The 26,309-nt window shown below is 44.3% G+C and overlaps 4 protein-coding genes across 10 annotated transcripts; all 4 read right to left on the bottom strand.

The window, feature by feature from the left end:
- Positions 1-5,551: 5,551 nt before the first annotated feature.
- On the bottom strand, positions 5,552-7,534 carry thap1 (THAP domain containing, apoptosis associated protein 1). The gene is made up of 3 exons (XM_029169929.3): positions 7,369-7,534; positions 6,735-6,927; positions 5,552-6,389 (listed from the first exon to the last, which is right to left on the bottom strand). Exons 1-3 carry the CDS (start codon positions 7,437-7,439, stop codon positions 5,988-5,990), a joined length of 666 nt encoding a protein of 221 aa, XP_029025762.1. The 5' UTR covers positions 7,440-7,534; the 3' UTR covers positions 5,552-5,987.
- A 318-nt stretch (positions 7,535-7,852) lies between these two features.
- Positions 7,853-10,452, bottom strand: ccdc82 (coiled-coil domain containing 82). The gene is made up of 2 exons (XM_029169927.3): positions 9,509-10,452; positions 7,853-9,268 (listed from the first exon to the last, which is right to left on the bottom strand). Exons 1-2 carry the CDS (start codon positions 10,046-10,048, stop codon positions 9,098-9,100), a joined length of 711 nt encoding a protein of 236 aa, XP_029025760.1. The 5' UTR covers positions 10,049-10,452; the 3' UTR covers positions 7,853-9,097.
- Positions 10,453-10,965: 513 nt separating this feature from the next.
- wdr91 (WD repeat domain 91) lies at positions 10,966-19,606 on the bottom strand. 2 transcript variants are annotated; one of them, XM_055513614.1, is made up of 18 exons: positions 19,383-19,606; positions 18,600-18,736; positions 18,338-18,517; positions 18,054-18,260; positions 17,850-17,933; positions 17,433-17,542; positions 14,893-15,064; positions 14,311-14,496; positions 13,941-14,131; positions 13,715-13,769; positions 13,532-13,627; positions 13,129-13,223; positions 12,461-12,614; positions 12,230-12,338; positions 11,900-12,012; positions 11,657-11,764; positions 11,470-11,559; positions 10,966-11,265 (listed from the first exon to the last, which is right to left on the bottom strand). In XM_055513614.1, the coding sequence occupies exons 2-18, from the start codon at positions 18,720-18,722 to the stop codon at positions 11,101-11,103; spliced, it is 2,238 nt and encodes a 745-aa protein (XP_055369589.1). In that variant the 5' UTR covers positions 18,723-18,736; positions 19,383-19,606; the 3' UTR covers positions 10,966-11,100. The 2 variants fall into 2 exon arrangements, with proteins under 2 accessions (XP_055369589.1, XP_055369590.1); XM_055513615.1 differs by having other exon boundaries at positions 14,929-15,064.
- Positions 19,607-20,916: 1,310 nt separating this feature from the next.
- c12h18orf54 (chromosome 12 C18orf54 homolog) lies at positions 20,917-25,949 on the bottom strand. Of its 6 annotated transcripts, XM_029169889.3 has the most exons (15): positions 25,541-25,939; positions 25,105-25,240; positions 24,857-25,010; positions 24,534-24,701; positions 24,159-24,273; positions 24,010-24,079; positions 23,734-23,899; positions 23,289-23,356; positions 22,958-23,069; positions 22,699-22,794; positions 22,342-22,405; positions 22,197-22,257; positions 21,819-22,025; positions 21,673-21,728; positions 20,917-21,357 (listed from the first exon to the last, which is right to left on the bottom strand). In XM_029169889.3, exons 2-15 carry the CDS (start codon positions 25,237-25,239, stop codon positions 21,213-21,215), a joined length of 1,617 nt encoding a protein of 538 aa, XP_029025722.1. In that variant the 5' UTR covers position 25,240; positions 25,541-25,939; the 3' UTR covers positions 20,917-21,212. The 6 variants fall into 6 exon arrangements, with proteins under 6 accessions (XP_029025722.1, XP_029025726.1, XP_029025725.1 ...); XM_029169893.3 differs by having other exon boundaries at positions 21,828-22,025; positions 25,105-25,935; XM_029169892.3 differs by having other exon boundaries at positions 22,197-22,254; positions 25,105-25,935.
- Positions 25,950-26,309: the final 360 nt, after the last annotated feature.

Raw genomic sequence — 26,309 nt, 5'->3', positions numbered from 1 at the left:
ACCCATCCCTGGAAAACGTGGGACGTAAACTGAACCACTCCAGGAAAAACCCCAATGCTAAACCTCTCCACTGCAAAAAAGGACACCTTGTTGCTGGTGGCAGCAAAAGACATTGTTGTGGGTGACTCGCTCCGATTATGGGGTGAATCGGAAGGACTTGACCTTGAGTGGCTGGATGAGTAATTTGAACCACATCATCTATCATCCATCCCTGGCCTGGTGTCAAGTTAAAGGACTCCTTTAGTGATGGTATCTCTAATAAGTGTACGCTAGTTGCAGGGTTGGAGGCGAGGTTTTTAGACTAGTGTCGGCATCTTACTGTAAGCGCTGTTGGCAAACGTAGAAAACCCCGGACGCTCTGGAAAAACTAGGCACTTCTCTGTTCTGGGAACACCAAGAAAAGCTGGGCAGATGGACTGAAGTAGCTCTGATGGAACGGGACTGAAGCTAAATTTCCATTTCAGGAATTTCCACCTTTTTGTGATTTTAACACAGTAGGTGTGACGACGGCTGCAGCGTCAGCTAAAGAATAATGACATGATGTGATTATGAATAACATTACTGGTGTTATGCTGCTGACTGAGGTGCTCAGTTCACTCAACCTGTGAAAACAGTGAAATACAGTAAATAATCCATCATACAGCTCAAACATAATGATAATAATAGAAATGCAGCTGAAATGTTTTTCTACAAACATTTGCAAAACACAGGATTTCCGAAGCACCGACTTATTGTGATTACATGGGAAAATGGCTGTAGGAGGGTGACAATGAGATGAGACAGAAGCTGCTGAACTGAGCTGTCAGGAGCTGAACTCCAGTAGCCGCTTGTTAAGAAGCACAGATCCACGCACAGTAATTACTCATGGGCACAAAACAGCACGTGACGGCAGCTTCCAAGAAGAAGCGCCCGGACGTGTCCTAGTAAAGAGGTACCTGCAAGTCCCTGGCACTGCTGCACATTGAACATAACCAATAATGGAACATTTAGCATCATGTATTTGTACTAGCATCATATAGTGTACATAAATATTACTGTTAAACATTAGTGTAAAGACAGAAACTACGATCATGTGTAAAATAAGTCGGCACGTGTGAAGTCTGAAGCCGATTCCTTTGGTGAAGCTCTCGTGTTGTGTGAGAGTCCGTCGCTGCTGCCTGTCTGCTTACGGACTCAACTTTAAGTTGGGGTTTAAGTTGTCAGACGTGACTCAGACCAGCAACACGCACGTCGCCTGTGTCGCTGCCGAACCGCATACTCGCCCGCACAGGTGGCAAAGCCACATCGTCATGGTTACAAGCCAGAGGAGTGATGACATGTGGTCTCCATCCAGATGTGCGTCATGGTGTGGTCATCACAGAAGCCCTGACGCACAGTGTGAACTAGGTTCACACTGACTCCAGCTTCTACTATATTACCCTTCATCCACTGGTCAATGTGTCAGTGTTGATCTCTGGTCACCAGTGATTCACTTGTGGATTATCCAGCTGCTTGTGGATGAGCTGTCTGTGTGTATGAAGTCAGTGTTGCTGTGAACCCATGATCACAGTACAGGAATAAAACAATAATGTCAGCAGGGATGATGTTATTACAGCTGGCATAATTGGTGAGCTGGATTGATCAGATTATGGATGTGGATGTATGTAACCTGGTTCCCTTTTACCCCTGTGTGTGAGCTGGAGCCACCTGTCATTTGGGTGAGAGTCATTCATCTAAGCAATCTGACCAAGCTATGACCAACCATGGGCCGGGCATGTCCTGTACACTTCACTGGTCCCAGTGGGGCTGGGGGTCGGGGAACTGGCCTCAGGGGCAGAGCTTGAGTCTATTAAGGCATCAGGTGTGACACAAAAGCTGCTGCAGCCACTGTCTTTGTCCTCTGCACCATAAGGGGATGTAGAGAGGCTGGACTGGATCCCTCTCCACAGCAGGTCAGATCCACAGGTTTCTTACATTTAGTGAAATGACTTGTCTTCACTGCAGCTGAAGTGTTAAGAGTGAATGAGGTTCATCTGCAGCTACCACACAAGTATGTTCTCATTCATGCAGGACGATGCTGGCAGCGACAGGGTTAGATCTGGACCAGTGGATTAAATTAGGTCTGAGTCTGGCAGGAAAAAATGAAACACTTTCATCCCATGAACACAAACAGCAATATTTACTTTCCTTCATTCTTCTTTCATTCATCTCACAGCTTCACTGCTCTGAGTCATTTACCTTCGCTGCCAGGAAGCACATAGTAGTAGAAACCTGAAATAACTGCCCAGAAAGTACCCAACTACAGCAACTAGTGGAAGCAAAGCTTAAATACAGTGAGTTCATGCTCACACACGTGTTACCACCATTACCATAGTTCATGAGCTCAGAGAAGTGTCAATGAGGACGAAGCACTTTTGAAGGAAATGTGAATGAATCCAATTGACCAGTAAAATATGTGCTCAATAATCTGTAAAAATTTGATATGATATAATCTAATTGTGTACTAAAACTACAGATCACACTAGCGTTTACACAGTTTTGTACATCAGCTGCACATAGTCTGTCAAACACACGAGAAGTAGTATGTACAAGCCACAGAGCAGCAACGTTACAGTGGTTTCTTTGTGGCGCGTTTCTTTGAGGCATGTTTACGTTGTCTGAGGAAAGCTGAGTTTTGCTTTTTGGGTTTTGGAAATGTGACCATTTGCTTTAGAGCCTTTGAAACTAAGTGTTCCACATTTCTTCAGATTGTGCTTCACATTTGACTCCAGCTTCATATTAGAGTTGCTCGGTCGCACGTCAGCATCATCATCATCTTTGTTTCATTCACCTGCTCCCACGGATCCTCTCTCCTCCTTCAGCTCCCCGCTCACAGCTACAGCAGGATCCCTCCCCCACTTCTCCCTGAGGTGTTTTTGAGGAGGCAGGAGATTATTGGCAGACAGATCGGAATGTGTTGAAGATCTCATAGATGCTGCCAGGCAGATTTGACATTTACGGCAGTGTTTATATTTATATGCCTCATCATCATTATCATCGCGTTCGTCCCGCTAACCTCTGCTTAATCCGAGTGCTCGACTCGATGCTCCAGGCTGATACTCCGAGTCCGGACTGAAGAGAATGAAAAGTGAAGCTGTGTAGTTTTTATCTGGGTCAGAGCATAAACACGTTCATCAGCACACAGAATAAAACTATGTGCTAGGAACTGAATATGTGGACAGTTAAGCTCTGACTTTACTTCAAACGTGTTACAGTATTAGTCCGATTTATGCATCTTTTCTTTTTTTCTGTATTAATAATTTATTTGGTTATTTAACAGATTTAAGTCTATATGCTTTAAACTCAGCACCACCTTTACTTTGGTTACTGGTAGCAACTGCAGCAGAGGATGCTGGGAGCAGCACATCATGCAGGTGTTGTTTAATTAGACCCGTCAGGCTGCAGCATGAGGACTGTTAAAGTTCATCCACCATGACCTTGACGCGGGGCCGAAGGGCCCAGAACCTCAGCGCATGCATCCACCTGGATCACATTCAGCCCCACAGGTTTATTTGAGGAGGGCTGAGGTCACAAAGGAGGTGAAATCATCCCAAATACCACATCGAGATGGAAACGATGAAAACTAAAGTTGTTCCTGCCACATCATTGCAGCAATGGACGGATCCGTCAACATAGTACTGATTTAACCCTTTTAGTCTAACATTTTAGAAATGTAACGCTTGCACTGGAGCAGGTGAGAGGATCATTCAAAAGCAGCAGCGTCATTTGTTAAGGTCATGGTCAGAGCCAGAGGTGCACCAAGGGGTGGCACAGGCCCACGGCCGCCCACCCTCAGTGTGGATCTGCTGGAGGTTTCTGCGTTGGACGGAGGCTTTCCTCTGCGTGGTTGCCATTAAGAATGTGAAAAGAAATATTTACTGATTCTTTATTGGGTTTTGTTGGGTTTTCTATATTTTTTAAAATTTTGTAAGGTCAAACTTGTAATATCAAACATATTAAAGTGCTTTGAGACAAATGTTGCCACTAATTAATAAATAAATTGAACTTAAATTTAATTGAACCAAACACAATCAGTGCTGTCAACTTAATTTATACCATGTCATGCCCATTTGGGTAAACGACTGTACTTTGGAGTGTCCTGATCTTGTGTAGCGAACGAACGAGAGGACAAACCCGCTGCTTGGACCCTGGTGTGGTCATATAGCTCCCCCTCGTGGCCAACCATACAAACACTACATTGTACTGTAGTAACACACTGGTGCTCAAAATGTATGCAAGACTGGCCGGTCTTTCATTCTCCCCTTCTATAGTGCACCCAAAAACACAATGTATACGTTGGAACATTTTTATTCTTTCCTGTACTGCATGAAACGTGAAACTATTGTTCCTCATTGTGCCATCTTTGGTCTGGTTCAGGCCAGATCACTGGCTGTATGAGCTCTAGCCAGACAGCGGGGCCTCATCCACCCCTGGCATTCATCTACAGATATGTATGTCTAGGCAGCTTCTTCCATGGCTTGAAGGAGGTGAACAGGGATGAGGTTCTACCTCAATGCCGAGTATGAAAGAAGTTAGAAAACCTCAGGTTTTGTAAACCAGTCACATGATCCCAACCACCAACATGGTGCGGCTGCTCTACAGTAACGTTAGAGAGACATGTGTGACTGTAACGTCCCTGTACAGAGCAGCCTTACTGTGTGGACACCCACCGGTTTTCCTCCATGAAGGTTCTGATGATGGAGGTGACGGAGAAGCCACTCTCATGTGGCTGCACTCATCCAGCCTCCCTCACAGTCACTGTGGACAAGGACATGGTCAGCTGCAGTTCAACTACAGTGGCTCCAATTTCATCCACACTGTTTGTATTCTTGTCCTTCCTTGTTTTCCTCCTCTTCTTCAACATATGCTTTCATTTTTCAGTAGATGCACTGTACCATAGCTGACAACACAAACTTATCTTTTATCTGTTAAAGAATCTGACTGACTTGTGTGAAGTTTTGACGCCTTGTGTGGACTGAGTAAAGGATTTTGATACCAGTGATTTCAAACTGAGCACATGGTGTAAGAGCTGAGCTAAGACCAGAATTGACTCATGAGTCAAATCAAAGAATAGTGTTTATAGTTCAGACAAACGGGGTTATGGTTTTGAAATTTTAGTTTAAACCCCTGGTTATAGAGAGTAGAGAGTCAGACTCACATACTTCCTCCTTTCATCCTGCACATGATGAGGTGGTGGTGGGACACAGGACGTTTATGTCATAGCTGATTTAACATTAATCCTGAGTCCACCGAAGACAATGACTGAGTCACTGCTGGAGTTTTCTGAGTCTAGTTCAACCATAACTGTCTGCTTCTCCTGACTCGCCTGCTGAACCTTTCTTTATGGATTATGATGTACCAACCACCTGCCACCCAGTCAGAGAGTTAACCAACAGAATAAAGATGTAACTAGTTATTTTTAAGTGATGAAGTGAAAACCAAGCGCGCTTGAGTGGATTCATTTCGACTGAGTTGCTTCCCTGTTGACACTTCTCTTCTTAACGAGAAGACATGAAAAGCAGAACAATTCACATGCATTTTGAAATATGTTACTTTTTTAATCATCATGGCTTTTCTCCTAGAGTTGCAAGAGAGCAACTGACATGGTTGACCTATATCGAAGTTGTGTGAACTCTCCGTGCTCAAGATGCAAACAGAGCTCTCCACAGTCTATGCTCTCCTGCTGCCGTTGACACCTCTGGGCAGTAACTCGCTTTGTAATGCAGCCAATTGAGCGACTCTTCACATGCGCGTTGAACCCAGTCATCGCTGCGTTATTCTAAATGTTCAGCCCTTCGTCACTCTCCCAGCTTTTTGTTGCATTCCTTTAGAAGACCTTCTTTCACCTCAGACATTTGCTGCCTTCCCCTGCAGCCATTAAAGTCTGCCAGGTTTGAATCTGAGCCTGTGGCAGGTTGTTATTGGTAGATCAGTGGGACAACAGCTGTTACTCTTTCCTCTATTTCACCTCACTCGATGCCTTTGAGTGTGTGGTAGATGTGTTTAGGTAAAATCACGTATCCCTCGCTGAATGCAGCGGACAGCTGGTGCCCAATCCTGGGTTCCTCACACGCCGCCTTGAGCCGCTTCAGTTGCCTGTCTTGTCGCCGGCACTTCTGCTGGCTCGTTTTCAGTTTCTTCCGCAGACGTTCTAGTTGCTCCTCCAGCTGCTCAATGCGCTTCTTCTGCCGTGCAGAATCTTCGGCCGTGTAGTTGTGGTCACAGGAAACTGTGGCTGTGTCGCCGCAGGTGTTGGGCAAACTCATCCTGGGCTCAGACTCCTCCACTTCCTCCACCACTGGCTCAGAGGTTAGAGGGAGAGGTAATGGGAAGTGGATCTGTGAGGGAAAAGGATCCTCTGCCGACTCCGGCTGTCAGACAGACGACACACAAGGGTTATGATGTTATTTATTTCAGATTAAATGAACCAGATCTAATCTCAACTCGGACAAAGTGAAGGACTAGAGTGTTTATTAGTTCAAACCTTCTTTCATAAACACATGGTAATTTGAAATAACAACAATGTGATTAATAATAAGTGGAAATTATTCTGGCAAGAATCTAATATCTACTTCTCCACTAAAAGGCCTCATCTGAGTTGTCTTAACACAAAACAAAGATAATTATTCTCCTTAATTTAGGAGAATTTAGGTCATCGAGTCCATCTGGACCCTGATGGAATCGCTTTTTCTGGTAAATAACGCAAGCTGCTTCACCTTGATGCTGAGGTTGAAGGAGAAGAGTGACGGCACGGCGTTCTCCTTCAGCACTCGGTTGTTGCACTCTCTCTTGAAACTGTCTTTGGTGAAGTGCTGCGAGCAGATGTTGCTGTACTTTGTCGGCTTAAAGTTGTTCCTCCTCATCGCTGCCACCCATTTCCCACAAATATCTGGACGCGCAAGAGGAAACCTGAAAATCATCAAATAAAATAAAAGGACTTTAAGGGCTTACTTTTAACAACAGTCATCAGTCATTACAATTCTTTTTAATATTAGAATTTGTTTTGTTTTCGTAGAATTCAATTTAAGAAAACACTACAATATTAACTCTTCACCCAATCACCCATCTGGAGGTTGTTAATGACTATTTTGTCAATAGATGCATCCACATGTTGGCAAACACCATTTGCCACATTACATGCTGTCTTGGATACAGATGTATTCAGTAACTGGTCAGTTAGTCAGTATCATTATTTCATTTTGTTTAAAAAAAGTTAATATCATGTAGTTTGGTCTCTTCCTACCGTAATTCCTACAAAAAAGGCGCAACAAAGGCAACTGGTATGACGGCGGTCTTGATTACAGTTTTCAACACGGCAGCAGCTCTCGCGCTCACTTCAGAACAACTTACTTGTGGAAGGAAATGTCGTTGTTCTTGTGGTAGCGATTCTTACACCCGTACGCTGAGCACGTCTGAACCATGGCTGCTGCCCGCACACCACTTAGCCTTACACAGACCACCTCCGTCGCTCCACATCGTCCCTGACTCCTCAACCCGGAAGTCGAGCCGTGTTTACTCTTGACGCATTCAGAACAATTTCCGGACGCGTCTTCTTCGTTGGTATAGATTGGCGGTTAGTAACCAGTTTAAGGAGCTTTACCGCCACCACGCGGAGAACGATCTCCCTATTAAATAATAATAGACAGCTGTCAAAATCGTAAAAATTTCACCCATTTTCTTATTTATAAAAAAATATATACATACATTTGTTTATATTTACGTGTATATATGAATATAAACATATTTGACCAGTAAAGTTATATATTATAATAATATAACCAGAAAACTGGTTCAATGATATCAAAAATAGAATATAATCATTTTCAACTCAAAGTTTGCTTGTCAAAAAAAGACACTTTATTAATAAAGCAGACATTTCCAGCAGGGAAGCTTTGTCTAAAGAGCAATATAGAGCAACAAGAGACCAGAAATACACTGGGGAACAATTAAATACACAACACTGAAATGTAACTATGATGTGTGTGTATTCTCATGTTACTGTGTAACATACTGCTGTTGGATAAAAATGTCACAAGGCTCTTAAAGAGTAATGTACACATAATTAAATCAATCTTTCTTGCCATATAAAAATCCATGAACAAAATTCATGCTGTGCATAAAAATGTTTTTTGGGTCAAGGGCTGAATGTGACAACACAGATCCAAGATCTGTGATTTGTGTGATAACAATCGTAGCAACTGTCTTCAAAAACCTCAAAAAGATTGGGAGTAAATTAGTTCATTTATAATGTCCATTATTGAATGATTTCTCCAGATCTTTGTATTAGGATACAACCACTTTATGCCAAACATGCTGTCACATTAAAACTGTGGGTCTAATTGCCGTTAAACACAGAGGCACATAGACAACATAGTGTCCTTCTGTAGCTTTGCTAAATAATTTTTTCACTGATGCAAATATTCAGGTAATGCATCAACAGCATCTGTCACATCATTGGGTTCACCAGTAGAGATTTTTATCCCATAGAGGGACTCTGCCATTTTACAAGATTATATGTTTTGAAGGTGATTTTCTCTGGTTTAAGACCTCATCCCTGCTTTGGTTAGAACGGAGCAGCCTGAAACCTTTAAGCTCTCAGCTGTTCTTGCAGCAGCTGACATCTCACTTTGATATTCACCAGAGTGTAAACTTCAGATGATAAATGATCAGGGATAACATTTACTCATAAATTTAGTTAAACTCACGATTGTGCATATACACAAAAGTAAAGAAAGGCAAGATGAGAGGAAGATAGAAGGGAAAAAAATTTAAGGAAATATGAAGAGAGCAAAGTTTGATTGATTAGGGACATTATTTCAGTCCAATACACAAGCACTTAAATGCAGCAATGCCTCCGTTAGACAGGAAGAAATAAATAGAATAGGTACAAATCAAAGGTTTTTATATGCTAGAAACCCAATTCCCTCTCCATCGCCAAAGTCTGTTCCTATAGGAACAAGGTACGTCTAACATTGGAACACCAGCTCTCAGTGTTTTTGTTTTCCACAGGGGAAAACGCACAATTGTGAGTCTTTTTCAAACAACGTCTGTGACTTTCTGTTTCTGCTTCTCTGTTCCTCTACTTCTTCCCCTCATCCTCCTGCTCCTCTTTGTCCTCCTCTCTCCCTCCTCCGTCGCCTCCTGCAGCCTCCTCCTTGCTGCCGTTTTCTCCTCTGTCCTCGGCGTCGCCGCCAGCAGCAGCAGCGGTTTTGTCCTTTCCTTCTTTGGAGTCTTCATCGTCCCCTGCACCCTAGGAACACAAACACGTTTTAGACTGGCAGACACACACACACACACACACACACACACACACACACACACACACACAGTGTCTGACCCGAGGACACTTACACACGTGACCTACTGTAAGGGACCTGGAGTCGACTGGTCCAAACTCCTGAGTCACACTCTTCCTCACACATTAAACCAACAGGTGTGGATCTGACTAGAACTAATTTAACACTAACTCGTGCAAATGAACGCACTGTACCTGCTTGAGGCGGTTCCTCCTCCGGTTCGGGACGCGGGCCTTCATCCTTCGGGACAGCGCCAGCAGCTTGTTGTGCCTCTGCCTCCTCTTCGCCTTCTCCGCCTCGTCCCTCCGCTTCTCCTCCGCCTGGTCCGAGTCCGACTCGTCCTGCCGCTGCAGCCGGCTCCGTTTCTTGGGCTGCGCCGTCCTCTTCGGCCGGCTGCCGCCGTCGTCCTCCTCCTCCTCGTCGTCGTCCGCGGCGCTGGACGACGACGAGCTGTCGTCTCCCCCCAGGAACGAGCGCTTCCGGCGGGTCACGGAGCGGCTGTCGTCGCTGGACGTGGCCCCGGACTCGCTCCGCTCCCGGTAGTCCTGCTCGCTGTCGTCTTCCGGGGAGCTCTGGAAGTCTGACAGAGACCCCGAGGAGGAGGACGACGAGAAGGAGCCTTCGTCACTGTCGTCCAGTATGGAGGCGGGCAGGCCGATCTGCCGCTTCTTCGACGCGTCCACTTTGGTTTTGCGCATGGACGCGAACATCTTCCGCTTGTACAAACTCTCCATGTCTGCACGCGGCGCCGTGGACCAGTGACATGAAACAGAACCCCGACGCAGAGAAGCGGACTGGGGGGAAACAAAGTGTCGGTGCAGCTAACAGGCTCCCGCCGCCGCGTCGCTCCGCTCCGCTCCCTCCGCACGCCTGGTTCCAACACGCAGCGCAGCAGCGCGTCTCCGCTCGTTGCGCGATGGCGACTATGTTCGTGCGGAACGTCCTCACTCGGGTTTTAGCAGAGACTCAAAATGCGGACATGTCGTAGATTCAGGTCCCGCCGCGGTGTGTTGTTATTCCAGCCTGATTCCTCAGCATTGCATTACAGTCCTCGCCCGCAGCGCCCCCTGCGGCGGAGACGCGCACTGACCCGAAGCGAAGGAGGGTTTAACGTAAAATGGAAGTAATAAATAAATAAATGATAGCACGTGCACAGCTGTTAGTTCGCTCACCTGTGTGAATGTCATGTTTTACGTTCACGGCTGCTTCTTGTAAGAACCACAGTGCTGCCTTTACTGACAAAAACTCATGTTTAAGCTACTTTAAGTTGATCCTAAAATGTCCACCTGTACGGTTTAGTGAGTAGTGGACACAATTTTATTATATCTCTGTCAGAGAAGACATTAAATAATATGTTAATATGTAATAGGAGGACAAGCTCCTTCTCAAGTAAGGGACGTGTTATCACTATTTAGATAGTGAGGTGTTACATGATAATCTGTATATAGAGAAATTTACACTAATATTTATGTAGCAATACAAAACACACACACACAAAAACATCTCCATCCCCCGAGTTTTAGTTCAATGTTCACTCAGGTCCAAACAGCAGCAACTAAACCAAAGTTACAAATTGTCGATCAGGACACATCTGGTGACTAAAAACACATATGTATATGATGATAATGAAAGAAAGAAATTTGCTCTCAAGTTACTTCCACTGGGTGTTTAATGGTAATATGACATATCATATGAGAAACATGATGCAGTATCTACAGGCAGCATCGCTTGTGGCATAACCTACTTCAGTAAATGGACAGACTGGGTTGAATTCACGGCGTCTCCCTCAGGTCTTCTGTGCCAGGAGTGTGCTTAGTTTGATCCTTCCGTCCATGGACGCCGTCAGGCAGGTGCCACACTCTACAGCCGAGCACCAATCCACTGTCACCACAGGTGCCTTGTGCCCGCCCAGCGACAGCACGTTCTCCAAAGCTGGCTCCCCATTGGTCAGCTAGAGGAGGAGGCGGGAACAGAAGGGTCAAATGGTAATTGAGACCTCAGATTATGTCAGAAACTAATAAACCAAATGTGAACATATGCATAATTTAACATTTTAATTGTATGTACATGTATATATATATATAACAATATAATCATAAGTTGATAAAAGTGAAGTGAAGGAGAGGAAAGTGAGTCAAGATAAAGCTGCGTTTACTCTGTATATGAGTCCTCCAGAGCTGGAACAAGTTAAAACATGTTGTCCTTCAGAGTCAAAGGCAAAGAGACGACCTCGTGGAACCTGAACCTGAACAACACAAGTGTCATCATGTGTCAATACATTCATTTCATCAACCTTATTTGTTAACTTGTGTGAACACAGACTGGTGCTCAGACTAATATACCTGTTTGTATCCACTGTACCCTGACAGGACGAAGGGCCCAGTGGCCTCCTGATTTAGCACCTGCTCTGACTGCTTCACCCCACAGCGATGGATGTTCCACTGGATGAACTAAAAACCAATACACAAACACAGTCACTGATTTAGATGAAGCCAACCTCCTGTAAAATAGTTCAAAAGGTACAGTAACAAACATTAATTTTGTGGTCTACAGACAACCTGCCCATCATAACCGATTCCACAGACCTTTCCATCCTCTCCGATGCTGAAGACTGTGTTTTCGTCGTAGCTGAACTCCACACTGTAAACCTCTCCATCGTGAGCTCTCCAGCTCATGACGCTCTCATAACGCTGCATGTCTACAGAGAATCAACAGGACGGCAGGATTTTATTCATGTGCCTCGATTCATAGATGACTCCCACATGAATAGTTAACTAGTTCAAATGTAGACCACCCTTAGGCTTAGCACACGTTAAAGACAAACACAGAGGTTTTCTTAGACCACTTTAACTTCTGGTTGCTCTTTAGTTTCACACAAGTGAACAAAAACAGTTGCTAGTGTCAGGTTTACTAACCAAACAGCCTGATGACGCCATCAGCAGCTCCAGTCACCAGCAGGTTCCCGTTGTGGTTGAATGCTGTGCAATTAATGGCCACTGGTTCCGGTTCTAAAGAGAACTGGAGCTAAGAAGACACGTTGAACATGATGATGCCACAGGACAGAGAGGTAACGCTAACTGGCCATTCTGCTTACACACAGCGTGGAACACCTAGGCATGTTCCACGCTGACTAGGTCACTGATTACCTGCTGCTTGACGGTCTTGGTGTCCCACAGCAGCAGCTGTCCAGACACTGGTATGGGAAGACGAGACACGGACTCCACGCTTCCAGACCGACTGAGGGCTGCAGCCGAGCACACGAACGAGGAGCCGCTGGGACTGCAGGCTAGAGACAAGATACTGGAGCCAGAAGGACGTCCTGTTAAAATCAGCACTTACAGAACTTGTATTGAATTTCACATGAATGTAAAAAAAAACATATCTGGAGTCAGTTTTATATCAGACTTTGGCTTATTATCAAATAAATGGCTCAGTAATTTGTATTTACTCTAAGCTAATGTGAGCTTCTTAATGGACTGAGTTGAGCTGGTGGAAATAGTTTTACAAACAATAAACCTTTTGAGGGATTTTCTATTATTTAGGCCTTGCAGGGCTACAACCCCTACCCTGGTTCCTCCATCAATCTGTTTATGTTAATGGAATTCATAGTGATAATGAGTTTAGACGTTTTCACATATGTTAAGTTTAGCCCTGCTGTTTCCTATAGTTACCACCTTCTTGAAGAATCAGAACGAGATGTTTTACTTCCTTTCCTTCTGTAATCTTCCTTCCTTTGTTGATCAAAGTGTTTATATAAAAAGGTGTTTAAGTTGATGGTTTCCTCCGTTTAACTCTTAGTGACGCGGGACGGTACCGTGGATGCGTTTCGTCGATGTTCATCTCATAGAGAGTCTTTTTGGAGTCTGTATCATACAGTCGCACGGTGCCAACGCCGCTGCCCAGCAACAGCTGAAAACAAGCACACACAGTGCATTCAGAAAGACATTTCATGAAGCTACAAGGCTACGCTGTTGACCTGACACACTACGTACATGCCTTAGATCATCAGCTAAAATAACATTTGTACATTATTGTTTCGTTTGAACCTGTCCTTCGCATGTCCATTACTCAAAATACTTCTGCTTGGCGTTTATATTTTAGTCATTATTGGTTCAGTCTGTAATGACTGTAATCAAGTAAATGCAGCTTCATCAGGTATAAATACCAGGTCAGAAGAACCTGACCAATTCTAGGTGCCCCCCCGTGTTCGTTTGTACCAGTCTGTCCGGTTTGGTGGCCCACTCCAGAGACAGCAGAGGAGACTTGGACATGATGGTGGCTTTGGTCTGCATGATAGGGTTAAATGACCACACCTGGACAAGGAGGAGGAGAAATACGCTTAGTGTGTGGTTCATCACTTTTATTTATATAATCCCCAAAAGGAAGTGATGGAGATTTACCTTGATGACTCCATCTACATCCAAACTGGCAACGCGGCGACCAGAACAGTCAACCCTGGAAAACAGAGCGAGGGGTGAAGAGATAACAGGTTTCATTCACAGCCCCAAAAAAGATATTCAAGAGGAGAAGCAGGAGGAGGAGGAGGAAGGAGTGATACAATGTGTTTTAGACAAGAAAAGAAATTTAGACAAGAAATGCTGAAATGTATAAATCGTGGAGGCAGACCTGCAGTGCATGATGGAGGAGTGATGTTCTGCATATTCCTCCTGGCTGAGTTTGATGAAAGGCTGTTCTGCTGAGAGACCTCCTGCTTCTGATCCTCCACACGTTTTAACACTCAAGGTGCATTCAGGGGGTTCACTGGAGGTCTCAGCAGGAGGCTCGACCTCCCCCGTCTCCATCTTCCTCTCTGGGGTCTAAATGTATGGCAAGAAAGGAAAACCATTTTATAACCTCCAACAAAGTAGAATTGAGAATTATTTAAACTCAAGTCATTAAAAAAATAAATGTCTTTGATGTTCTTTGACGAAACAAATAAGTCCATTTCCTAAACCTAAACTGACACTTGTACCGTAGAAATGCAGTCATCACTCACCTGTGGCTGTGGTTTGGAGAAGAGCTCCTTTCTCTCCTTCTCGTGCTCCTGGATTCTCTTGTGTCTGGGATGCGATGGCTGGTTCGACGCCTGTTGGGACTGTGGATTTGCACCTTCGCTGGTTGACAGCAGGCTGGAAACTGGCCTCGCCTCCTTAGCCGGTACCGCCTCCTTCGCCTTTGGTGGCTACACGGGACAAATCAATCACTGAGAGCAAAGAAGCACCAGACAGCAAATAGCAAAGAAGCATTGTGTGTGGAAGTACCATGACAATCCAAAGAAACGTCTAAGACGTACAGGTGGAATGTGAAGGAAATCAAACAAGAATTCAAGGAGTGGAACATTCACAGATTCAAAAAGGGGCTGATTGAGATGTGAGTCTAGTTCTGTAGTGTCGACAAACTAAACAAATGCCCAGCAAAGTTTGATGCTGGCTTTATTACAAAGTACAGCTGGGTTCACCACAGTCAAAGTTTCTTAGAGAGGCATCTAGTTTGACTTAAAGAAGCTGGAGCCCACATGTTTTGGTCATTGTGGGCTTTTGGATTATCACTTCTAGCCTCACTCAGTACAGGCTTTCACCTGACTCGTTGGCGGCTCCTTCCTGATCACTGCTACCTGGGTCGGTGAGGACCCGGTGGAGACCTGGGGCGCTTTCCCCGGAGTGCGTCGGCCCTGTGGTAGGAATGTGGAGAAGAAGTTCCTGGAAGGGGTGGTGGAGGTGCTGACGGCGCGTTGGCTGGACACCAAGTCCCTGAGAGGAGAGGGCACAAAAGAAAGGTTGTTACAAGTTAGCCCAGATTTGGAACGAACCTGCGATGCACCGTGAGGCAACAAACATAACTATCGGAGCAGACATTCACCACTCACACACACTGTCACAGTGTAAACAGACAACACTAAGTCACAACTACAAAGACACCTGCTTCCCTTCTCATCTATCAGACGCAAAGTATAAAGACTTTATGGCAACCTTTATCTGTGCAGACAGCTGCATACAGATGTTGATCTCTGTCTGTCTTTTACATCAATCATTTTATAAATAAGAGCAGCTTGTTTTGACAGCCCTGCTGCAACTAAGCAGAAGAAACAGATCATCCCCATCCTGGAGTACACATTCATGTCTGTCCAGAATGAGCCTCTAACCAGCTCATGTCTTTTTCATGTATGGTGAAGAGTACACAACTGCAGCGCTGCAGCCAGGACTACGTTCTAGTCTATACAGGTGTAGACGACAGCAGCCAATAAAATGTCAATGCACAAAAACCTCTAAAACTGGGATTTGTCAAAAACCCTTTTAAAAAAGTGTTTGGAAAGAAATTCTACCAATCATAATGTAACCATAACTCAACTCTGCATTAACTGTAGCAGCTGCTGTTGACCTGATTTTAGATCATAATGAAAGAGGAATGCAAACCATTTGTCCTAGAATATATTCTGCCTCCACCCTTCTGACTAGAGACCAGACTCAATTAATTCAGAGAGGCACTGAGTTTACTTGTGTCTCATTTTGTTTTACAATAAAATATTGCAATATAACCCCCCCATGAAAGCAAATACTGTACATTGCCCACAAATTACTAATAAATCAAACTGTTTTGCTTTGTATAACTACAGTAAATGTATAGCGTTTATTGTGGTATAAAGCATATATGCTACTCAAATCATAATAAATTTGTTTAGATATTCAAATCCACAAGAAAATATGTCATTGTAACAGGTAAGCTGTAAGTAAGGTAAATATGCAGTAATTAAAAAAAACAAAACTTAACTACTACACTACTTGTGACTTAAGTGTCAACTTCACTTCACTGTCAATTCCAGAAACCTGCCTGACCTGCTCCTTAAGGTTAGAGCCAATCATCTGGGATACAGAGTCTGTTTATTACGTTAAGTTGTATTGATTTCAAAGTGCACTTTTCTGTATGACAGCTCAGACTAAAATTATTTACTGAAAAATGGATTGTATAATGGATTGTACTGACAAGAAACAACAATTCATCAGGTGAATTGTTTATTTAGTAACATCAACCGCAACACAGCACAGTGTAAAACAGCATAAATATTAAACCAATAACAATAAGTTAGTAACAACTTTCTTAATAGAATTACAGAAAAGTCAGCAGGCTCCCTCCCTTTATGCTCACTTTACTGTAAGGTACAATAAAATTTAAACGGCTAATAAAAACACATTTGTTATAAAAAAGTACAGGACTGGAGTAAATGTCCTCCTTCCTGTCCAAGGCCTCCTGCTCATGTATTCAGTCTAAGAAGGTTTAAAAGTGAGAGATAATACGATAAAAGTGCAAAAATTATTTTGACAGCCTGGTGCATGCATCACCTTTAACCGGACTAAAGTCAAGTTCTACTGCAGACAGATCAAGAAACTTAAAGCAAACACGACACACCATACCAATCACAGGTAGTTAAATGTAGCTTGACAAAAACAACTGGTCTATCTGCAAGTTAAATAAATAAGTATAGTGAGGGAATCCAAATACTTTCTGGAACTGAACAGAAACAAATACTGCTTTAACAGTTTATCTGCCTTCAATTGCCTAAAAATTCTGATTGTGACTAATACAAATATTAAGATATTCTGAATGAACGCCTGTTACATTGTTCACCTTCTACCTGTCGTGCCCCTGTCATACTGCAGGTCTATGGATGAAACCTCAATTAAGCTCATCTTATTTTATAGAAATACCAGCTTTGATTTGCTTGTCAAGCATTCTATTATTTTACTCAGACTGTCATGTAGAAGATTACTGATTGATGACATCTATTATTAAATTATATAAAACATCCTGTTTTCGTCAATAGATTGTAATACATTAGAATCATAACATGTCTGTCATGTCTGCAGCTGTCTAAAATGTAGGAAAGAGGGACTAAATAGAAATGATAGGGCTAAAAAAGAGCTAAAAAGAGAAATTAGTTAGACCTGACATTTCTTTCAGCTTTAACAAAACAAAATCTATGTAAATATAAGTAAAGTGCAAAAATAGAATTTAGGGCAAAGTGCATTAAAATAGAGCCCCAACATAATAAACATGAAAAAATGGCATCTATCCTATTATTTGCATTATTTGTCAGAAATCACAGTGATGTTAGTGTCTCACAGCTCAGTGTCTCCCAGACGATCCATGTTCTGGACGTACGCCGGCAGCTTGTGGTGGACCATCTCATCTCCACCCCCTTGGTCCCGACTCTCCGTCTGCAGAGCGAACAGCTGGACAAGACCAGACGAGCAGGTCAGAGATAACACAGAGAAATATCAGGCCAGTACTGGACAGTTTAAAACATCATGTGAGGACTAAACCGTGTGTGTGTGTGTGTGTGTGTGTGTGTGTGTGTGTGTGTGTGTGTGTGTGTGTGTGTGTCACAAAAGACATAACACAGAGCAGATGTAGATTCTCCATATGATGCTTTGTGTGTTGCTGTTATTGTTATTACATTAAACATCAACAATAAAATGGAGTATTGCTATATAGAAAAAAGAAAACCAGGAATCCCTTAAGTGTTTATTTCTTCCTCACCATCTGCCGGAGCTGTTCATTGTCTTCAGTCAGACTCGTCATCTTCTGCACTTCAGCGTCAAAACTCAGCAGGACGGGCTGGGGTGCGAACAGTTAAGGACTGGACAGCAGTAAACGCTGGCTTTAAACTGCAGGACCACTAATAGTAAATTAACAACACATGAACCTGTGCTCTGCTCAATAACCTGGGTGGTAAAGAATATGCATACACTGGAAGAGGACCGACAGGAAGTTGTGCAGGGACACCAGGAAGGTGTCGGCCCACTGGCGTGAGAAGTACGGCGAGAAGGTGGCGTTCTGCTCAGGGTTGGAGATGAACGGCAGGACGAACCAGTCACGCCACTCCACCTGACCCTGCAGCTCCAACGCTTGCTTGTGGAAGAACTCCTGAGTCCGCTCCACGTTTCCCTTCTAGGAAGAAAGAATGGATGGATTCAACTGCCGTTCTGATTCAGGCACGTACGCGTCACATCTGTGCCTGAGGTTACCTGGATCGTGTTGATGACGTAGTATCGATACAGGCTGGTTCTCAGCTTGTTAACCGTGGGTCTGTAAACATCCTCCAATCTGCAGAACAGACGTCTGTCCAGGTAAAGCCAGTACTCCTTCAGACCAAAGAGGTCAAAGGTCAGGACAAACTGCTGCAGCTGATCAATGATCTTATCCACCTGCAGAAAGATGACAGCTCAGAGAAAACCCACAAACTACCCTGAGAACTAAAATCATTTGCCGTCATTTGACTGTGTTTACCCTGAAGCCTTTCTCCTTGTCAGCCTTGATCTCGCTGTCAAAGTGTTTCAGGGTGCTGGTAAACCCTCGGTAGATCAGATACTCCCTCACATGTTCATCTGTTCTCTCCACCGCTGACCCCATGGTGATGCCTGACACTGAAATGACATCATTATGCAGTTAATATAGAAATGAAAGGTGAGCTTCATCAGATATTTGACTCCTGAGAAAATGTTCATTTGTAATATGACTATATTTAACTTGGACACTATTCAAGTCACTTGTTAGAAACAGGTCTAGTTCTCATTTGGTTGAACTATTTGCTCCAGCTGCGAGCAGCTGTGCAGCCTGATCTGGACCAGATCCTAATCACCAAGGTGAAGTTACTACTGATCAGCTTCAGACACTAAACATGTCCCACTCTGTGTGAGAATATAGAAATATTACATTTGTTTATTACAGATTCACAGATGTAATACATTTGTATTACATCTGTGAATCTGTGATTAAGTCATGTGTCAAAGCGACAGCTGTACGTTCTGTCCTTTCTTTAAGTGATGCATTTGCTGTAACCAGGTCTGTGTTACGGCTTCTATCGCCTCCAGTGAAAAGACTTTAAGGAAGTGTTTCACATCAAAACCTGTTTCAACGATAATGTCGGTTATCAGTCATTCGTTGGTTTCTTCGGGCACAAAAGCTTGTTTCATTATGTTCATCACTCATTTTATTCTTAGAATAAAGTGTAATGACTTGATGTTTAATCACTGAAAAACACGTTACATGTGCGCTCTAAAATGCACGTACCTGGTCGGAAACCGACTTTTCGATGAAATTCGGATTCTTATAAAAAACTCGACTTCACTCGACTTAACGAACCGACCAAGCGGCTTCAGAAGCAAGTGTCTGACGGGGCAGGTGGACGTCCCTCCGTCATTCTGCAAAGGTCATAAAATATACAATATTTACAACATCGAATAAAGTGTAGTCCTTGTTTGTGGTCGACCAGTCATGTGACGAGCTCATGTGACGTCACTTCTTCTTCTGTTGGAGAAGAACGTTAACGCTGCTTTACTGCCCCCAACTGGAGACGCGGGTTAGAACAGGTGGGTTCATTCAAACAGCAATAATGTGACTTTATGATCAAATAGTTAAGTGTAACCTGGTAAGGAAAACATATTGTGTTTCTCCAAAAACCTGTTTGGTACTTCTGCACAATCAAAGTAAAGTTAAGATCACTGTGTCCTCAAAAATGTCAATTAATAGAAATGTTTTTAAAACCTTGAAAGAATGTCAAACACTTTTCACTGATTACAAGTGGTTGCAATTAGCAGTTCAGAGGTCAAAGGTCAACATTATTTCAGGGGCACCTGTTACACACATCACATCCCACAATATGAGGTAGAGATGCTGCCATGGTGACACGGTAAACAACATAACAAGAGCAGAAGTCAGCTGCTTTGTGTACTGTTACCATAGCAACAAGCAAACAAAAGCACCGAGGCGAAAGCCGAAGATGTCAGCTCACGGGAAAGATAGAGAAGAGGAGGAAGATGAGGAAGCTTTGTCAGAGGAGGAGGCAGTGAGGAAGGTTGAGCCTGCTCTGACTCTTAAAATCTCTGCACGGCCCCAGCAGGTCATTGGCCACATCCCAGAGGTGGTGGATGACTTCCTCAGGAACTTCCTACGGCGAGCGGGCCTGATCCACACGTTAAGAGTTTTTGAGGCAGAGTGGACCGAAAACCTACAGAGAGGACCTCAGATGAGAGCAAAGAGCGGCGTGTCCTTCATCCCCGACGCGCTCACCCACAGGCAGCTCCTGAGAAGCGAGCTGGACGCAGTCTGCAGAGAGGCCGACGCGCTGAGACGTGAGGGGCTGGAGGCTGAGGAGAGGACGGCCACGATGCTGAGGGAGACGGACTTCTATCGGCGACAGTGCAAACGAGCTGCCGAGGAGAAAAAAGAGCTGACCGACGACATCAAGCAGCTGAAGAAACGCATGGAATCCTATGAGCCAGCGCTGAGGCAACTGGAGGAGAAATACAAAGCAGCCCTGAGGCAGAAAATTCTGATGAGTTTAAAAAAAGACAACATGGCCCACAGGCAGTCTGGTCAACGTGTGGATGTGACATGATTAACATGAATGCCAATAAACCTCTAAGGTTTGACTTGAGATATGGCATTTTTTTAATTAGCATTAGATCATTAGTTATTGGATCAAATCTAACAGCTAAACATTGATTTGGTCTATTAGAGTGGTAACGTTTCAGTGTAGTGTAGCCAGTGGTAACAGCCTATGCTGTTTTTACAATATGATAAAAGAAAAGCCACCTTCAAACCGTTTAAATTGTCATAATGTCTTTATTGCACAAGGAATAATGACGTAGCAATAGATACTGGAACTATCCTCTGACTTCAAACCAGAGAATTTACCTGAAGAAAACATTCTATTTTAACTCATCAAAGCAGTGAAACACTTCATGTAACTTCATGGCACTGTGATAACATGTAAATGTCGTTGAATACAAGTTGAGGGTGGTCCTCATTCATTGGCACACAACCACCTGCTTTCACTAGAAACAACAGGAAACACAGGAGAGAGGAGTGATGACACAGATCAACAGGAGGCCTCTTGCTTCAGGCCGGTTTCTGCTGAGGACAGAGTCCATCGGCAGATGAAGAGGAGTAGTGGCCTTCATCCTCGTCCTTCACCTCGTCCGGTTTGCTTTTACTTCCGGGTTCCTCTACTAGCAGCTTCAGGCGGTGGAGGTGATGCAGAGCTCTGAGGATGGAAACACCCAGCTTATATTTCTGTTCACTGATCACTGAGAGCTCATCTCGTCATAAATGAGAAAGAAAAGTCTAGAGTTTCTGGAGAAGTAATGAACAAATCCAAAGACGCTACTTCTTAATGACAGAAAGTTGCCAACTTAACAGACAAAAAAGATGAACCACCATCCAGTGATTATGGCTTTTAGAATCAGCCTGTTAAAGTTCTGCATTCATCTTTTAGAATCTATCATCATCTATTTGACTTCCTCCTGTTCATAATCACGGTTTTCCAGACACGTGTGCGTGGTTTTCATTAGGTCGTTACCTCTGCAGGCACACGCCACCAGACAGACCTTCCAGCTCCACGACCCCCTCAGGCCTCTGCAACACAAGACCGACTCTTTACACCCCCAGTCACAGACGTAGTAAACAGAGTGTGGCTGGAAATGAAACCTCTTTCCCTTCACTTGCCTGACTGACCTCTTCTGTTATCACATTGACCTCCGTCTGCAGTGGTTCACAGGCCGCCCGAGCCGCCGGAGCCGCCGGAGCCTTGGATGCCTTGGATGCCTCTGCTTGCTGTCGCTGAAGCTCTGTCTCCACTGCCTGCAGTTTGAACAGCATCTGTTTCAGAGCCTCCAGTGGACCCGGCTGCTTCCAGATGCTATCGCCATGAGCCTGGGAGGAGAGAGAGAGCACACAGATGTAAACTAGCATCTGTTAACAGCATGTCGTGTGTGTTAACCTGTTTATCTGATTCAGAAACGTATGATCCATAGGTAAATAGAAACCATAGACTATGATCTAGTATGAGTGACAGCTGACAGGTGATGTGGGATCAAACTCTACCTGAGCTCCTCTGTCAGTCAAAGCCTCTGTGGCGCCCCCTGCTGTTGCTGTTGACTCTCTGCTGGTTCAACAAAATACCAGATATGATCAGTGTGTACAGTGAACAACAGCTAAGAGGCGAAATACCATGTGTGTTGTGTCTTACAGACTGAAGAAGGGACGGCGTGAGAGTGAACTACACAGTAGATCCTCAGTCTTCACTGGGCTGACTAGAAAAAAACAATGGATGTCTGCTTGTAAAAATGAGCAATTTGTATTTAAAATCTGAATATTATGAATTATTTTTAAAAGCTTGTCTCCTACTTTAAAAATCTTTTTGACTGTTTAACATGATAATGTTAAGCAAATGTAAAGTGTCAGTGTCAGTGTGAAAGCTCCCAAATTATCATAACTTAAATAAGTGCCGCTGCTTTACAACCCCAGTCACAGATTCCTGAATAATGACATGGCCTAGAAACAAATGGCCCATGGTTTTGATTCTTGTTACATGATCTGTTCCTACCTGAACCTGCAGGACTGCTGTCTGCTGGACCAGAACTCTGGGACAGACAGTGTAACACCTCGTCAGCCTTCTGTATCAGAGATTCAAATCTGTTGTCTGAGAGGAAGGAAGGAACACATCAGTCTTTTCTCATTGTAGTTTGGTAGTTTGTCCACCTTCTGTAAATACTAAAGATGGAACATAGAGGGTAGAACCCTGCTGTTTCCAGGAATGGAATATTTATAAAGGACAAAATGCAAAAAAGAAATGAACTTTTTACCCCTGAACAGATTTTCCACAACATCAGAGTTCTTTCTCTCTGTAGTGAGCAGCGAAATCTGCTCAGCAAACTGAAGCCTCAGGTCTTTGAGAATCTGCTGATTGTCAACCTGCTGACACAAACAGAAAGTAAGACTGAAATAGTAAGAAGGTTGTAGCCAAAACTATGTGCTTTATTTTCAAAAGGAGTGAACACAACCTCAAAGACCTCTCATGTGGTTATGTAACAGTTCATGAGAGGGTTTCAGTCACACACCTACATTATCATTCAACTATGCAGAACAAGTCGCCTGCAGCTCTTTCTGGATGACTGTCTTAATATCAGCTCTCACCTGCGAAATCTGATGGGAATCATCATCTTCCAGCTCTGCTACCCACGATGGAGCACTGACTCTGGGAGCTGCAGGTGGAGGAACGCACCATTATTAAGAGGGTGGACGAGTCATGTGACCTGCAACACCACAAACTGATCCAGGTACTCCCTCAGTCTGAGGTCTGAGAAATTACCTGGATAGGTGGTGAAACATTGAAAGAAAGAAGTCCAGTTGCCATGACAACTGCCAAACATTAGAGGTAGGGGTACCCCAGTTGCCTTTACTATGGCTAAGCCTCGAAACACAGAGGCAGACTTGAAATCCAATGTACCCAGAATGCTGATGAATATTTTGTTTGTAATTTGTTTCGAGACGTTGCCCTAACAGGAGGTGTGCTATTGGTGCATGTACTGTATGATGGAGGAAACTGATTTATATTGGTGCCTCCTAGCGACTGTTTTACCGCGGCGGTCCCAGCGTTCACTGGGGTCACAGTGCTGGATCCAAGCCGGGTAGGTCAGGTCAGGCACGCTGCTCATTCCAGAACAGTCCAGGTCGGCCTTGTTGCTGGTGACCCAGTGAGGGAGGTGGAGTGACAGGGAGTCTGGCCCTCCTGCTCTGTGTACACGCTGGCAGAAGGAGCACAGAGGGGACGTCTCATCCACAGTCACATACACTTAGACTCAGGAGAACTCAAGGTCCAGACTTAAATCACATGCAAAATGTGAATAAGAGTCACCTTAAACTTGCTCTCAGACCGTATGTTGTCGAGACTTTTAGACATGTTCACGTTTGTTTTTTCTTTGCATCTTTTAGGAAACACAAGGAAATTAAATTAGGTAAAGTCAAACCATAAAGGAAGAGGAAAAAAGCGAGAACAGCGTGAACCTGCAGGTTTGGGGCATCTGAAGCCTGCAGCTGCTGCTGAGCCTCGCACAGGCACCGCGCCTTGACCCGGAGGAGCAGAAGCAGAGCTGGGAGGCACCAGACCTGGGGTTGAGGCCTGGATGAGAGGGATGGAGGATTTACTTTAGCTTCAGCTTATATTTAGCTTTTGTGTTTTAAGACCACTAATAGAGTGCTTTGGCATAAATTAAAAAAGAGATAAAGTCAGATAAAAGCTGAGGTGAGGCTGCTACATGAGAGACATGGACAGAGACAAAGATGAGGCGTTTATTGACCAGCGTGGTTGTAGCTGTGGGTTCACAGAAGCATTTAGGGACCATGCTGCGGAAGAAACATGGATGTGACGCATCTACGAACCGTAGATGAAGGCGGAGGTGTGGGTGACGGGCATGGAGCCGTCAGGGGGGATGCACAGCAGCTCATCTGTGGTCATGGAAAGTCTGTCTCTGTTGTCACGGTGACGGAGGGAGCTGACAGGGAGGTTGAGGAAGTCCAGCTCTCTTTCAGTCAAACTCTCCCTAAGAACTGTGGCAACAGGAAAAACACGTGAACAGCTGTGAAGCAGCAATTTAAGCAATTCACTGAATCAGGTCAAGAAATATAAAACTAATTATTACACCAACATTAACCCATAATACAGTGTGTTTGTCTGTTTAGTTTCATGAGTCCGTGTGATCTACCGTCTCTATTCCTCAGTGTTCTCCCTCTGGGTCTGCTGGGTGCCGCTGGAGGAACGCGTGGCAGAACCAATCCTTTGCGTGGCCCTCTGTCACAGTGACTCAGCTCAAAGTCTGCTATGTAGGCGTCCAACGCTGCAGAGGCCGAGTCATAGTCCTGAAAAAGAGCAATCACTCGATCAAGTCAGTGAATACGGATCGAGAAGAGATGAGGAGGAGGGAGAACTTTCTACAAAACGTGAACAGCGAACCCTGTCTCTGTATCTGAAGCTGGAGCTGTGATCGGGAGGCAGCAGGCTGCTCCTCAGGTGTCCGGAGCTGGACAGCAGGGAGGTCACCGTGGACTCGGGGGAGAGGACGTCACCGTCCAGGCTGCCGGAGTCCATGCTGACAACACACCATACAGACCGGATGGAGTCACTGAGCACCAGCCCACAAGGGCTCACTGTTCATTTAGCCATGGAGGCAGCTGTCATCAACATGAGCGGTGAACTTCGGTTACTATGGAAACCACTTGATGGAGCAAAGTGACGTGGACGCTCACAGTCAGTCACAACTTCCCTTTTGTTTCTTTGGTTTTTCCTTAATTGGTGTCGAGCTTAAAGTTACTGAGCAACTTTAAAGTTAGTACTAGTACTTAGTAGTAACTAACCAAATAACTGTAACTGTGTTAAATGGTCATCTCACCCGCGTTAGCGCTGCCAGGTATAAACACGGAGTCTGTTCCAGATGCTTCAGCTCAAAACTCCCTTTAACTGTAATCACTTCGAGTTCATCTCTCTGCGCTCAAATCAAAGCTCATCACGAGTTAGATTTTCTTTAAACGTCCACCAACCAGCAGATGCACTTCACCGGAGAGCTGACGACCGGAAACCGTTAACGGCGACGAGGCTAAAGAGTTCATGACTGTCTTGAGGCAGAGTTCGGTTTGGCGTTAGTTTCAGCGCTGAGGCGCGTCCGTCGGTTTGGTTCTGTCGTCTTTTTGATTTCATTGGCGGTCGGCAAACAACGACCCGGTTCGTTACCGCCGCCACGCGGCGAGGAGGAACCAGGTCTGGAGTCATGATTCTCTGACTGAAGAACAAGGAAACAATCACCCCCGTCAAACTAGAGCATCTCAGAAACTGCTAACGCACATTCTCTCTAAAACGTATAACACATTCCTTTACGTCAACGTTTCTAAGGTTAGGAATCAGTGCCTCTTGTGTTCTTCTGATTTCAGGCTGTAATGTTTATGTTCTTTCCACCACAGTCACATTTACCTTGATGTTTCTTTATTCTTTATCGTGCTAAAATCAGAGTCTGATATTATTGTTTCTGCTTCTATGTGTCTCATGAAGGATGTTCCTGACGTTCTACAGAACCATCACCACTTTCTCTCCTTTTCTTTCTGCAAACGTTTCCCTCAACCTTTTTATAATTAAAGTAAATTCAATTAAAGTAATTCCATCAAATA

This window comes from Betta splendens, chromosome 12 (assembly GCF_900634795.4).
Source record: "Betta splendens chromosome 12, fBetSpl5.4, whole genome shotgun sequence".
Classification (NCBI taxonomy): domain Eukaryota; kingdom Metazoa; phylum Chordata; class Actinopteri; order Anabantiformes; family Osphronemidae; genus Betta; species Betta splendens.
The sequence above is the reverse complement of the archived record's forward strand: the minus strand, read 5'-3'. Positions and strand labels throughout refer to the sequence as shown.

What these genes read in the sequence shown, in the direction of transcription:
- ccdc82 (XM_029169927.3), bottom strand. Translation starts at nt 10,048, where the DNA reads ATGGAGAGTTTGTACAAGCGGAAGATGTTCGCGTCCATGCGCAAAACC. An exon ending in GGAGGAACCGCCTCAAGCAG is followed by an intron (nt 9,269 to 9,508) that starts GTACAGTGCGTT and finishes TTGTGTTCCTAG; the next exon opens with GGTGCAGGGGACGATGAAGA.
- c12h18orf54 (XM_029169889.3), bottom strand. Translation starts at nt 25,239, where the DNA reads ATGGACTCCGGCAGCCTGGACGGTGACGTCCTCTCCCCCGAGTCCACG. An exon ending in TGAACGCTGGGACCGCCGCG is followed by an intron (nt 23,357 to 23,733) that starts GTAAAACAGTCG and finishes CTCCACCTGCAG; the next exon opens with CTCCCAGAGTCAGTGCTCCA. An exon ending in CGCCGTCCCTTCTTCAGTCT is followed by an intron (nt 22,258 to 22,341) that starts GTAAGACACAAC and finishes TTGTTGAACCAG; the next exon opens with CAGAGAGTCAACAGCAACAG.
- thap1 (XM_029169929.3), bottom strand. Translation starts at nt 7,439, where the DNA reads ATGGTTCAGACGTGCTCAGCGTACGGGTGTAAGAATCGCTACCACAAG. An exon ending in AACGACATTTCCTTCCACAA is followed by an intron (nt 6,928 to 7,368) that starts GTAAGTTGTTCT and finishes GATGATTTTCAG; the next exon opens with GTTTCCTCTTGCGCGTCCAG. An exon ending in CCTTCAACCTCAGCATCAAG is followed by an intron (nt 6,390 to 6,734) that starts GTGAAGCAGCTT and finishes TCTGTCTGACAG; the next exon opens with CCGGAGTCGGCAGAGGATCC.
- wdr91 (XM_055513614.1), bottom strand. Translation starts at nt 18,722, where the DNA reads ATGGGGTCAGCGGTGGAGAGAACAGATGAACATGTGAGGGAGTATCTG. An exon ending in ACAAGGAGAAAGGCTTCAGG is followed by an intron (nt 18,518 to 18,599) that starts GTAAACACAGTC and finishes ATCTTTCTGCAG; the next exon opens with GTGGATAAGATCATTGATCA. An exon ending in CCACCAAACCGGACAGACTG is followed by an intron (nt 13,224 to 13,531) that starts GTACAAACGAAC and finishes GCTTGTTTTCAG; the next exon opens with CTGTTGCTGGGCAGCGGCGT.